The 15,151-nt window shown below is 34.0% G+C and overlaps 1 protein-coding gene across 2 annotated transcripts in view; it reads left to right on the top strand.

The window, feature by feature from the left end:
* The window catches only part of MOSMO (modulator of smoothened), a 69,006-nt gene that overhangs the window by 28,234 nt on the left and 25,621 nt on the right, over window positions 1-15,151 (top strand). The window contains exon 2 of one of the 2 annotated variants that reach the window (XM_031942075.1): window positions 2,935-3,057. The exons of the other annotated variant lie outside the window; for it this stretch is intronic. Within the exon in view, the coding sequence (XP_031797935.1) occupies window positions 2,935-3,057 (123 nt within the window). The remainder of the gene's footprint in view (window positions 1-2,934; window positions 3,058-15,151) is intronic. 2 annotated transcript variants of the gene reach the window in all.

The raw sequence follows: 15,151 nt of genomic DNA, 5'->3' as shown, positions 1-15,151 counted from the left end.
ATAGATAAATTTGAGAATCATCATAGAGATGGTAATTAAATCCATGGAGTTGATGAGATCACTACATGAAGCAGTATTAGAAGTAAAAGAGAAGAGGGCTTAGGAGAAAACTTGAGGGACCCCTGCACTTAGAAGGTAGGATTTGGATAAAGATTCAACAAAGAGGACAGAAGCAGCAGAAGTAGTCAAGATAACACAAGAACCATGTTCTGAAAACCTATAGAGAAGAGCATATCAAGAAAGAGTTGATTGGGAGAAGATTTTGGGAAGATGGTAGAATAGGTTGGTAGATTTCAAGCTCTTCCCCACAAATAGAACAAATTTGCACCACAGAGCTAACATAGACTGGTAAAAAATCAAGAAGACTTGAGGCAGAACAGGTTCCTTAAGGTACAACCCATGAAGATCTGAAGAAAGCCCTCAGGAGGGCTAGCTCAGCAGAAACAAGTGGGGAGCCCTGGGGCTAGCTGAGTGAGGCTAAAGCCTCACCAGGAACTACAGAAATTTTCACCTCCCAGACAGTTTAAGGAGTTAGGGATCTAAGTTTGGGAAAACTAAGGAAACCTTGGTTGATTAGGAATGCCAAGCCCAGCTGTGCTGCAGACACTTGGCACTGGGCAAGAAGAAGCCAGCATACTTGGTAAATGCAGAGGCAGTGGGGCAGGGTCACTGCTGGCTGCTAGCACTTGCAGGAGGGTGGAGTTTTCGGTTTAGAGTTCTAGGTCAGAAAAAGCTAGAAGTACCATCTCCCAATTTTCTATCTAAAGAGTAACATGAAATGGCTCCCTGTCCAGAGAAAATTTATAGAAGATTGAGAATTGAGAAATGGTCATTGGATTTGGCAAGTAAGAAATCATTAATGATTTTGGAGAGAAAAATTTCGGTGGAATAATAAGACTGGAAGCCAGATTGTAAGGAGTTAAGAAAAGAGAAAGTGGAGATGGTCCTTTTGGCCTTTTAACCACACAGGGCAGAGAAGGTATAAGACAATAATCATCAGAGATGTAAGGATTGAATGAAGGTTTGGTTTTTTTGTTTTTCTTTTTTCCAGAGTTGGGGAGACATGGATAGGTTCATAGGCAGTAGGAGATGAACCAGTAAGAAGGGAGAGGGGGCAATCTGTTGGCAGAGTGAGATAGAATGAGATAGCTTGAGAAAGTAAAAGGGTTAGCCTAAAAACTATCAATTGTAGAATGGTGCTGATCTTTATTAGGAGAGGTAGTTTCTCATAATAAAATATATGGGTGAAGTCAGAGGTCTAATTAGAAACAAAGTCAAAGAAATTAATTATAAAGAAATAATTCTAAGCCATAATTATCCTGTTTGTTCTCTATGATTCTTCCCTATGCATTAAATATTTGTCATTTGTTTATGAGAAATTTAGAACTAAGTTCATGAAAGAAACTAGGCAGCTCATATATTGAAACAAATTCTAATTTGCAAGTTACTGTTTTGAATGTAGTCCAAGTGTTGGTGATAGATCAGTAATGTTTATATTTATTGGCTTTTTCTGTCTTTAATAAAGGCTAGCATCTGGCCCTGTGAAGTCATTGATAAAGGAGGAAATTCTCTCTACTAATATAGTTTGGTATCTCCCATACAGTGACTTGCCAAAGGTTACATAACCAATATCCATCAGAGGTGGGCTTAAATTCAATTTTTTCTGCCTTCAAGGCCATCTCCTATCCCATACTACATTCTTATCAAACAAATTGCAATGACTAGCAGCTATTGTTCAGGTGGCTTGTAATTTAACACACAAATGGACATGGAAGCTGTTTAAAAGCTCTTTTGCTTCTAAATATGGATCTTTTTATTTTTCACTGAGGTATTTTTAACAAGCCTTTGGCTAGGAGAAAAACCATCTTTTCATCAGAGACAAGAGTAAAGGAGAGATTGAAGAATAATATTATTAAGTGCTTTTGAGGTATAGAATTCCAATAAGAACTAAGTTTTTTTGTTTTTGTTTTTTTAATGAGGGAGAAGAGGGAATTCAAGACTAATAAATTGTTTTCTGGAACTTAGTATTAATAAAGTGTTTTCTTAGTAAAGTGTGAGGTGAATTCTTCTATAAAGGTATGTTTCAGAATGTTATCCTAGGAGCCTTGAAGAGAGAAGAGGTTTTGGATAGATGCTGTGTAAAGTGTTAAATGGTCAAGGAAAAGTAAAAGGATTGCTAGCAGTGTAAACCAAGTTGTTGAGTTTAGATAATGTACTAGTGGACCTAGTCAATGTAGTTGTGTGACTTAAGGTTTTGGATGCAGTTAGAGCTTGTCTTTTTCAGAAAGAAAGAAGAAAAAGGACTAAATACCTTAGTTTGTAATTTTTCTAAAAATTACAAAAGGAAATAGTTCTGATGCCTGTGAAACAATATTTTTAGTAAATTGAATGTCACTAGTTTATGTAAAGTTGCCTTTTAGAGGAACAAATAATTATTGATAAAGGGCTATCCTTAGAGAACCCTAAGAATTTGCTGATAATCCAGGTATGGATTAGTCCATAGCGAAATACTTGTTTTCACACTACAATCACATAAAATGATTATTTTAAAATTAAATTTTGTTCAATATGTCAGATATGTTTGTTTTAGTATATCAGAGCAAGGAGAGGGAGAATTATACATGTTTCATTCATGAAAGACAACTGGGAAAATTCCCATATCACTTTTAATATATCAATCATCTAGTTAGTGTTGCAAGTTTTCCAAACTACATATAAGATGAAAGTGCCTTGTTGGTCAAATAGTTTAATTGGCACCAGGTTTTCTGAGAAAACTGAACTCTCTTGTGATTAATAAGCTGCATTCAATGACAAATGATGATAGACTTGGGTCTTTTTAAGCTCACCTTTTTTAGTTCATACATTGAATGCTTTTATTATTTTTAAGAGATTCTTATTTAATACCCTTAGTGCTTTTTTCTGCCCAACTCACAGCAGGTAGCATTTTCATTTCACATCCATCTACCCTGGAAATCTTGGAACATCTTGACATCTGCCCTGCTGCTGCTCTTCCCTTCCCATCTGGAACAGCATCATTTTCTGGACCAGAGACCATGGGTGAGTTAATCCTTCCCAGGTTGAGTTAATCCACTCATCTTTGGAACTCCACTCTGGCTCTGAGCTTTTGGCTATTAAATGCCAATTCACCCAAACCACTATATATCTAGCTGGCCCCAGACCATGTTTTACATCCATCTACACTGGACATCTTGTAATATCTTGCTCTCTGTCCTGTTGTCACTTATATAATCTACTCCCTTCCCCATCACCTCTTACTTAGAGAACAGTAATCAAATAAATACTAGTATTGCTTCTGGAAAGGGAATGGTTCCATTCATCATTCCTGTGACTTCCCAAACAAAAACTCGCTTCCTTGACCATCACTTACCTTATATGGTTGTCTCCTTTTTTTAGAATGTAAGCTCCTTCAGGGAAGAAACTGTCATACTTCTTTTATTTGTTATTCTAGAATGTAAAACAGTTTGTGGCATATAGCAGATGCTTAATAAATGTTTTTTTAAATTCATTCATTTGTTCACTCATTCATTTACTTATATCAGACAAGAATTATACAGTTGAATATTCATTTCACCAAAGTATTTTTGCAGTCCCTGTTTTTGACAATGTAGAAGGGAAACAATCATTTCCATTAGTTGAACACATTTTGTTTATTCCCAAGACTATTCACATTATCTTTTTTCTTCTTTGCTTTTTAATAGAATAGTTAGAAGTCTTTTATCATTTAATTAAAAATGTCCAAATTGTCAAAGACATTTATCTTTAGTAAGAAGTGAATTCATTCCTTTGTAAAGAAAATTTTTCTTATTACAACTGTTATACAGAAATCAGTCTTCTCTTACTAATGATTAAAGCTTTATTTTTTAACTAGAAAGAGAAAAGAAGAAATAAACATTTAAAAGGTAGAAAATAGGTCTACGATGATGCTTTCAAAAGAACTTCTAAAAATCTTGTTTTACTCTGACATATCTGGGAAGTAAAAGATATTGACACTTTTCATAGAAGCAGTAAATGAGATATAGATTCTGACAGAGTAGGATAATCCATTCTCTTTGCTCAGTGACCAGTGCCTGTACTTCTGACCATCCACAAAATCACTGAATATGGCTTCATTTTCTGTTTAGTTTGTTAATTTATTCCTTTTAATTTTCAGCCTTAGAAAAGCTACGTTTTGTTTCTTAGAATATTCTGGAATGCTTGGTTTCAAATTTGGTTGTTTTGATCATTTAATTTTTTGTTTGTTTCAAAGCAAATTTGTGTTTTCCAACAATAGAAAAAAGGGTTGTTGTTTTTAAAATCTTTGTCTTTTCATACCAGTGTAATTTCAAATAGTTGACAGGGTCTGTCTTAGATTTGGTTTTATTATAACATAAAAATTAACTTCTTTTCCCCCTAAAAATGGGATCAATTGATTGGCATTGACTCCTACATAAAGCCTTTTCTGTGTTCTCCCTGTAGGTTCCCAGCCCTAATTATTCCCATTTTTACATTTTTGTAATTATATTATTTTGTATTCATTTTTTGTTTATGAGTTTATTTTATTGCCTTTAGTAGATTGCATTACCATTGGACATAATCATAATTCTGTAGGATTTCACTAAAATTGTTATTGTTCAGCCATTTCAGTCCAGTTCTTTGTGATCCTGTTTGGGGTTTTCTTAGCAAAGATACTAGAGTGATTTGCCATTTCCATCCTCAATTCATTTTCCAAATGAAAAAACTAAGGCAAATAGGGTTAAATGACTTGCCCAGGGAACATAGCTAGTAAATGTCTGAGGTCAAATTTGAACTCAAGAAAATGAGTCTTCCATACTTTAGGACCTAAACTCTTATTTATTGTACCATTAAAATGCACCAGAATTGCTTTGGGGTTTTTTATTTTTTGTTTTTGGTGACTTCGGGTTGTTTTGAAATTCTTCATTATTTTTATAAAGTAATTCTTTCTCTTACCTTTTACAAATGAGCCATTTATGGAATTTACTTGTCATTGGATCATTTACAAGTGTGTTATATTTTTAATTATTTTAGATATTTATATATTTATTTATTTATATATTTAAATTATATTTTTAATTAAGAGGATTTTTTTCAGGATAAGACATTTAAATGAGTTGAGAAATTGAGCTAGATGGTGAATGTAAGTCTAAGTTCAGAATAAAGGTCTCATTTGCTACCTTTTTTATGGCATGCCATGTGAGGATCATTTGAAGGAACAGGAGATATTTAACCTAGAAAAGAGAAAAATAAGGAGTTGTCAGATAATTGTCATTTGAAGGAATTTAACATGGAAGAATGATTAGATTTATTCTACTTGGCCCCAGAGGCCAGAATTAGGAATAATGGGTATAAGTTAACAAAAAATGAATTGGGCTTGATCTAGGAAAAACTTTCTAACAGAAAAAAAATTTAAAAAAACTTTTACAGAGGTAAAAGTGGAATGGTAGGGGTTTATCCTTTACTACAGCACTTAATGGAGAAATGGTATGACCACTTGTTGGGTATGATGTAGGAGGATATTCTTACTGATTCTTACTGATAGGTTAAACTAGATTGTCTTCTTGGTCAGCTCTTAGATTTTGTGATTATGTGAAATAGTTGTGGGCTTCTTTTTAGTAGTTCTGTCTGAATAGAATTAAGAAAGCTGATAAACTCTTAGCAATTTTTTATTGTTAACATTGAAGAATACCTCAAAGTTGAGGTTATAGAAAAATAAAACCATTTTAAAGCCCTGAATATTAGAGCCTCCTTAACTAAGGCTCTGCTTTGTATTGTCCAGAGTCATGGATCTTGAGCTTTTTCCTCTTCCATTAAGTATTCACAGAAAATAAACCTAAAGGATAATCCCACTCCTCTTCCTTAAGTTTCATTATAGATAGAAAAATTATTTGAGTTGCTCAGTCTTATTGAAGCGCCAGGTACTTTGGTAATTGCAGTGAAGGATTAGCCAAAGCTAAGGCATATCCTAACTAACTGGATTTTCTTCCTTTTCTTCATTTCCATCTTTCTTTCTTCCCTCTTTATTTTAATTTCCTCCCTCATTTTATCTGACATCCTTTTTTCTTTTTCTTTTTTTTAATATCAATTCTTATCAGTCTTCTTTTAAATTTCTTTAAAAGGATATAATATTTATTGAGGCTTTCACAAAGCAAAATCACATTCCATATTGGGGAAATAATGATAAATATTTTTATAAACACTTCATTATCCTGTTTGTCTTTTGTTTTGTTTTGTTTTGTTTTTTTAGCACATTATTATATAGTTTCGTGGGAGGGGAAAAAAAACAACTGAAGTGGCTCAAAACCCAGACCCCATCTTGATTTTGCCATTAATTTGCCCTTATGACACTTTCTCTGGACCTCAGTTTCTTCAATCTATAAAATAAAGATTGGACAAGATAATCTTTATGGTCATTTATAGTTCTATAATTCTGAGGCTTATTCTTGATTTTAATAATAAAAAATTGGCCTTTTAGACAATTTTTCAGTACTTAGATCTGAAAACTCCTTTCTTTCTCTCTTTCATCCAGCCTATAATATATTTACCATATTCTGTGTTTCTGGGAGTTTGGTTACTCCAAGCTTGCTATGAGTTAACAATGTAATATTATAAACAAGAAAAAACTAAACAATCTTAAATTTCCATTGGACCAGAACCAGGAAGGTAGTAGTCCCACTATATAGTCATATATCTGGAATATTGTGGTCAGTTAAGGCCACCACATTTCAAGAAAGAGACAAATATACTCAAGAGTATTCAAGAGACATCAACTAATAAGGCTAAGGGCTTCGTGTTTGTGCCATTTGATCATTTGAAAGTGCTAAAAGACAGTCTGAAAAAGGAAAAACAGAGGAAGACTTGATAGTGGCTTTCAAATATTTAAAGGGTTGTCACACAGAAGGATTAGATTTGTTTTGCTTAAATTCAGAGAGAAGAACTGAGCAATGATTAGAAGTAGGAAAGTGACCAATTTAAACTTGATATTAAAAAAAAAACCATCTTTCTGACAATTAGAGATAAACATGAGAGGAAATTCCTTGATTCTTGAGGGAGAGAAAGAAGTGAATTATCCCTCACTATAATAAATTTAGCTGAATATTTGGCATGTGGCTGTGATTATTCATATCTAGAGTGCTCTTGATGACTCCTGAGATTCCTTAAACTCAGATTAATAAGTTTTCTTTTTTTCCTTTCCTGCTGCACCCATCTTGACCTAGGCCTCATGCATTTTCATTTTCTTTACTAGATTCTTCTTTCCTGCTTTTCAATCAAGCTGCTATCTCTCCAATCTTAAAAAGTGTTCCTTTGATCCTTCTATAATATCCATTAATTCCTCTGTAGCTCTCAATAACTTCCAAGTTTTTCAGAAAGTGTTGTCTATCCAAAATCTCTAGTTTTTCACTATTCCTTCTCCAATTCCTTTCATGTTGGCTTCTGTCTTACCACTTGACTGAAGCTGTGCTCCTAAAGGACACCAGTGACTTCCTAATCCCCATATCCCAGTGGCCTTATTTTATTTAGTTCCTTATCCTTTTTATCCTCTTAGCATTTGCTATTAACATTTCTCCCCTTTTTAATACTTTTCTCCCTTGATTTCAAAGATAAACTATACTTCTTGTCCTCTTATCTTTTTACTGCTCCTTCTCTCTCTTTCTCTAGCCTTTCATATTCTTCCTGTCCTTTTAAGCTTTCTTTATTCTTCATTTGCCTTGACAGTTTGATTTACTCCCTGAGCTTCACTTAACACTTTTATTCAGCCAACTTACCTTGTATTTGAAAACAGTTTTATTTAAAGAATTTGAACCTGTTTTAGCTGGGTGGTACAATGGATAAAGTGCAAGACTTGGATGTGTAAAAAAGATTAAGTTCAATTCTTACCTCAAATACTTAGTTGTGTGGTCCTGAATAAATTGCTTAACCTCTTCCGGCTTTAGTTACATCATCCATAAATGATAGTAATCATAACACCCGTCTTAAAGGTTTTTTGTGAAGATCAGATGAAATAGCATATAAAGCAATTACAAACCTTTAAAGTGCTCTTTTAATACTAGGTATTATTATTAACTATTATTTTACTTGACTAAACTTAAGAAATAAGTTAAAAATAAGTAAAAAGTCCTAGAAAATGGATCGGAGAATTCTAGATTTTTAGATTTAGCTAGAACTATAGAAGCAATTAAATCCACTCCTCTCATTTTACAGATAAAGAGACTGAGATGGAAAGAGGCTAAATAACTTGTCCAGGATCATACAGTTAGTATCTAAGGTAGTAGTTGAACTCAGGTCTTTTGACCCAAGTCTACTTGTTCTTTCACTGTCATGCTAATGTTTTTTTCTTAAAGAAAAGTATAAGTGAAGGAATTTATCATTAACATAGTTATATGATTCAATAGAGTGGAATCCTGTCAAAGAGCTGCTACTGAATTGACAAGAAGAAGTAATTTATATAGTTTACAAGAACCATAAATCTGGTATATACAAGCGGGGAGAGATGGAATTCAATCACTATGTAAGTACCTACTATGTGGTAGGAATGGTCTTATATGCTGGGAATTTTGTCCAAGGAGCTTAAATTCTAACCGGAGAGAAAACAGCGACATACCTAAATATATGCACAATAGCTATAAACAGAATAAAAACAAAATATTTGACTGCAGTGTATTTTAAAAGGGATAACATAAACAGTTGCAGGGTATAGGAAAGATTTCATATAGAAGGTGGTACTTGAGCTGAATCTTAAAAGGGAAAAGGAATGCAATTTTTTGAGGTGGAAGTAAGAAGGCCTTCTTACTTAAATGCAGGACAGCAAGTTACAAAGACATCCTGGAGATAGGATATAGGGCATCACTTGTGAGGAAAAAAGATGTCAATGTGGCTGCATCTCAGAGTTCAGTAAGAGGAGTAATGTCTACTGATGCTGGAAAAAAATGTAAAGGATTTAAAAGCTAAACAGAGTTTGTAGTTTATCCTAAAAGCAATAGGAATCCCCTGGGCCTGAATGACAACATCAGATACATGCTTAAGAGAAATCCCAGCATTGTGGAGAGTGAATTTAAATTGGAAGAGAATTGAGGAAGTAAGACTAGTTGGAGAAGTATTCTTCTAAGAGGCTAGTATCATGAAAGCCCAGAAAGGAGAGAATAACCAGGAGAAGACTGTGGTCAGCAGTGTTAAAAGCAGTTAATAGGTTGAAAACCATAAGGAATAAAAAAGACTCTCAGATTTGGCAATTTAGAAGTCATTGGGAACTTCTTTTTTTTTTTTTTTTTCCATTGGGAACTTCTAAGAGAGGAGTCAGTTGGAAGCCAGATTACAAAGAATTAAAAAGTGAGTGAATGGAAAGAAAGTTGTGGCAGTGAGCACAGACAACTTTTTTAGGAGTTGAGAAAGGACAGTGTAGGACAAAAATTTGAGGGGATTGTAGGAAATAGTGACTTCCCTTAAAATAATAGTTTTAAGAGGGGTGGTGGCAAGCCAGGGAGCTGGACTGGGGCTGGTCTCGACTGAGAGAAAGACTATCATTGTGAGCCTGGGGAAAAGAAGGAGTTTGGGATGATAGCAAGGAGTTTTGAGCTAGAGAGAATGGAAGAAGAGAGAACTCATATGGAATGATTTCAATTTTCTCAATAAAGAAAGAAACAAGGTCCCCATTTTGGAGGCAAAGAGTGGAGAAGGAAATAAACAGAGTTTATGGAAGACTTCAGAAAATGAGCTTTTGAAAAGCTGCTGTGAGAAATTAACCAATAGTTTGGCTCTGATCTGAGATACTAGAACCTTTGTGATATCCTGAGTAATTTATATATTGTGATTTGCTTTTAAGCTGATGATGGTTTCATGTTTTCTAAAAATATGCATATCAGAGAACCTCAGCATTGGAGGGTATTGCAGAAGTGACCTAACCCAATCTCAACTAAGAATCCTTGGTACTACTCCCCAGCAAGTAATTACCTAGAACCTACTTGAAGATCTCTAGTAAGAGGTAACCCACTTATCTCCCAAAGCATTCTATTTATCTCCCAGAGCATTCCATTCAATGTTTGAATAAATTTTCCTTGCACAGCCAAAATCTACCTTCCTAAAACTTAGTTTTGTGCTTTGGAATCAAGGAGAATAAGACTATTAATCAGGCAATGTTTTATTTTATATATAACATACATAATATATATTTTTTTATTTTATTTTATTTTCATGACCATAGTCTCTTCCTCCTACCAGCATCTCCCCATTGAAAAAACAAAAACAATAAAATATATTACAATTATATATAATCAAGCAAAACAAATTCCCCAAATTGACCAAAGCACATATTTATTAAGTGCCTCTTGAATTCCAGCTAAGCACTGGAAATGCAAATTCAAAATGCTATCCTTGGCAGAAGGAATTTAAATTCTATCTGGGGAAATCCCATGTCCAGATAAAGATGAGTACAAAAAAATGCACATACACAATAAGCATTTGTAGTATGTAATGGAGTATGAAGTATGTAAATGGAGGGTGGAGTGACAGTGGTCATAAGCGCTCAGGAAAGACTTAATATAGGAGGTGGTTCAGGGCTAGGAATAGAGAAGTTATGACTTAGGGGCCTCAGACAGTTAGTAGCCCTGGAATCTTAACTTCTGTTTGCTTCAGTTTCCTCAGTTGTAAAATGGGAATAGCAACACTCCCTAAAACTGTTGGAAGAATCAATTGAAATCATATTTGAAAAGCACTTAGCACAATGTCTGACATATAGTAAGTGCCATTCAATGCAAGCTATTGTGATTATTTTTATAGCACTGGAATTTATCTTTAACGAGAGATAGGAGATTCTAAGGGGCAGAAGTGAAAAAAGTTCATTCCAGACATGTGAAACAGACAACCTATGTAAAAGTACAGGTGCATGCAGATGAGAGGGAATGCTATGTGTACCATACTCAAAGCAAGGGTGCCAGTTGGGCAGAAAAGGAAAGTGTATATCAAAGAGCAGGGTGTAATAACCTGGAGAGATTAGAAATGGTTTTAAATGCCAAACTGAAGAGTTGTATTTTATCTAAGAGGCAATAGGAACTTTTTGAAAAGGCCTGTTACAGGGCTAGATCTGTACTTTAGGATATCACTTTGTTATTGAGACAGAAAGACCATTTGGACTATTGCAATAGTCCTGCAACAAAAGTGATGAGGGCCTGTGAGTAGAAAAAAAAGAGACTGATACAAGAGATGTTTAGGTAGAATCAATAAAATCAATCATCTGGATATATTGTATTATAGAATGAAGAGTTGAGGATGATATCAAGGTTGGGAACTTGGGGTAACTGGAAGTATAAATAAATAGGGGAACTTTGAAATAAGAGTAGATTTAGGGATTGCTTGGAGAATGAGTTGAATTTTATACAGCTTAAGTTTATAATACTTAGGAGACATTTGTGGGAAATATCCATGAGATAGTTGGTAAGGGAGGGATTGGAATTCAGTAAAGTCTAATCCTTCCATTTGACAACCTTTAAACAGATAACTGTAAATTATCTCTGTAAATCCCTGCAAATCTCTTCTCCAGTTTAAATATCTCTATTTCTTTCATTTGATCCTCAAATAGCATGAGCTTTAGTCATCTCATTTTACAGATGAGGAAATTGAGTCCCAAAGGGAGTAAGCAAACTGCCTAATATTACACAGGTAAGAAAGTTGCAGAATGAGGATGTGAGCCTAGATCCTTTAATTCCAAATTCAGCTTTAATGCACGCCCCTCCCTCCACCCCCGCCCACTGTACTGTGTATTTGAGCTCCATCTACTTTCAATCTCCAGGTGCTTAGTACCATTATATAATGCCTTTTGGCTGGCCAGAGCTTCCCATCTCACTCAGATCATTTATTCCAGAAATGTACCATGATCCAAAACTACCCTTTCTTTCTTCTCAATTTTCTTTTCTTCCCAATTAACATTCCCAGTCCCTAATACTAGACATTAACAGAACATAGAATTGAATAAAAAGGTTTGAGGCCAAATTTTATTTATACCGCTTGGTACTGCAATGCTTCTCCTAATATTCTCCCAGTTATACAACATGCCTGTGATGTATGGAACATTCCAGAGGAATCAAAATGACAAAGAGTAATGGGAAAAACACTTCTTGATAGCTTTAAGTAGGCTTCAGTACATTACTGACCAAAATATAGGAAAGAAATGGCATAGAAAATAACATAATAAGGAGGTATACAAGTCATATATTAAAGGTAAAAAGCATCAAGTAATTTATAAGGATAAATGTTATTTTAGTATGCCCCTGTGAATCCAAAAGGGAGCCTCCAGCACATTGAATTAACTTTTTATGGAAAATTTATGGAAAGACACATGTAAAGATGAAAAGCAGTGTGAGGGACTTCACACTGGAATCTGGAATGAGCAAGAAATGTTTATTTTCTCTTCCCTCCTGATTCTTGTATCCCCCTAGCATACATAGCAGGATCATCTGTTTACATGGGTTGTGATTATAAAATATCTACTTCACAATAGTCACAAGATACCCTTTTAAGTCTGCTTAATCTTATAGAATTAATAATGGAGATAGCCTTAACTGGTCCTTCTAGTATTTCTATTCAGTTTTCCTCTATGTTCCCTTTGACTTTCTTATGCCCTTCTCATAGTGAACCATGAAAGTGGAATAGTCACGTGATGTATGCCCTCTCAAGAAATTTTTTTCCCCCTTAACCATCCATTTTCCTGCCAGCTAAATCTTTACCTGTTTTTTGTTTTCTATTTGAATACAACACCTGGCTCTTGACTCTTTCCTGAGCAAAAGCTTAGCTAGGCATAGTGAAAAATAAATGTTACATTTAATTATGTTCATAGAAGCCATCTCATATCCATCAAAAGAGACTTTTTCCTGATACTGCTTAAGGAGATTGATTCATTTTTACCTATCACTACTTTTTGCTTTATATGCTTACTTTAGAACCATCATGCAACTTCACTCTTAAGTTGATGATAAAAGACTGATTACTTGATTGAATTAATTTGCACCAAGTTATCTTATATTTTGGAATAGCAGATTTCAGGGAATTTACAGAAAGGATAGATAGGCTATTATGACCTAAAACTCAAAAGGAAAAGTGAAGCCAGGAATGATGTAAGGTCTAAAGAATGACATTCAATTGATATAGGTCTGATAAGGAAAAAAGATAAAGAAACAGTGTAAAGAATGTCTGGTTACCTGTTAAGAACTGAAAGGGACCTTTAAAGATATCTAGTTCAACCCCTTTGTTTTATATATAAACAAATTGAAGCTTAAAGAAATTAAATGACTTGCCTAAATTCACAAAGATAGCTAGTAGCAGAACCAAGATTCAACCCCCCCCCATCCAAAAAAAAAAAAAAGACTTCTGACTTTATTGCTCATGTACTTTTTTTTACTTGTCAGTAAATTGGGTAGTTGTTTTTTCTTTAAAAAGATGGAAGCAAAGGCAGATAATGAAGTATAACTACAAGAGTAGCAAAGAACAGACATTTTAAAAGTGCTAAATTTCAGTAAAATCAGAGTCTTATAATGAATGCTAAACTAAACTAAAAAGAAGTTATTAAGATTTTTTTAGAGACAAAAAGGAACAAAATAAACTGCTTTGGAGTGGATAGGATGATAGTAATAAACAACAGAAAGAAGGCAACTCTATTTTGCTATTTTTTTTTTCTTTAAATGATAACAACCTTTAGCCTGGGAAATAATATCAGGAATTATTAATGGAGAACTGAGACCAAGAATAAATGAGGAGATAGTAAAAGAGCATTAGGTCCCTTGAATGAGTTCAACCCATCAGACCCAAATGAATTTTTTCATAATATACTGAAAGAACTAATATATCTGACTGCTGAGCAACTCTCACTTTTGAAAGTGTGAATGAAATGTCATAACACTAGAATAAAGGCATGTTACCCTGATTTTCAAAAGAAGGAAGAGGGTAATCTCCAGAACATAGGCTTATGAGCTTGACTTCAATTCATTACAAAATTCTGAAATACATTATTTATTATTTTATTTTAAACCCTGGCTTTAAGGAGTTTAAAAAAATTTTTTTTATAAAGCTTATTTTCAAAACATGTATGGATGATTTGATAACATTGACCCTTGCATAGCCTTGTGTTTCAGATTTTCTCCTCCTCCCCACTTCCCTAGATGGCAAGCAATCCAATATATATTAAATCCAACATGTATAAACTTATTTATACAGTTCTCTTGCTGCACACAAAAAAAAATTAGATCAAAAAAAGCAAGTGAGAGAAAACAAAATGCAAACAAACAACAAAAAGAGTAAGAATGTTATGTTGTGATCCACATTCAGTTCCTACAGACCTCTCTTTGGGTGTAGATGGCTCTCTTTATCACAAGATCATTGGAACTGGTATCAATCATCTTATTGTTGGAAAGAGTCACATTCATCAGAATTGATCGTCTTATAATATTGATGTTGCTTGTACAGTGATCTGGTTCTGCTCATTTCACTTAGCATCAGTTCATGTAAGTCTCTCCAGGCCTTTCTAAAATCATCCTCCTGATCATGAAATATATTATTTAAAGGATAGTTTGTGGGCTATTAGAAAAGAAAAATAGCTATCACTAATAATAATAGCTTACCATTTATTTAGAGCACTTACTATAGGCTGGGCACTGTGCTAAATACTTTAAACATTTTACAAGCAAATAATATTATAACAATAACCCTGGAAGGCAGATGCTATTATTATCCCTATTTTACAAATAAAGAAACTGAGGCAAATGGGTTAAGATCTGAGTTTTAGTGAAGTGTTTGTGGCTGAATTTGAACTCAGATTTTCTTGACTGCCAAGTTTGGGGCTCTCTCCATTGCACCCTATCATGGCTTAAGAAGATGGCATGCTGTCAAAAACATGTCATACTAGACTAACTCATTTTTTTTTTTTTAACTATTTGTTTAGCCTGTCAGATCAGGAAAATGCTGTAGACAGAATATATCTGATTGTGATCAGTCTTTCAATGCTCTTGTCTGAAAAAGATGAAATATAGGTTAAGTGGTAGAGTGACTGAACCCAAGGAAAAGTGTAAATAGTTTACTGTCAAGGAAAGTTTGTAATCTAATATATTAGAGAGTTATCAATCCTTGTTGTTGTACTATTCAATATTTTTATTAG

Source organism: Sarcophilus harrisii, chromosome 1 (assembly GCF_902635505.1).
Source record: "Sarcophilus harrisii chromosome 1, mSarHar1.11, whole genome shotgun sequence".
Taxonomy (NCBI): domain Eukaryota; kingdom Metazoa; phylum Chordata; class Mammalia; order Dasyuromorphia; family Dasyuridae; genus Sarcophilus; species Sarcophilus harrisii.
This window is presented reverse-complemented; position numbering and strand designations above follow the sequence as displayed.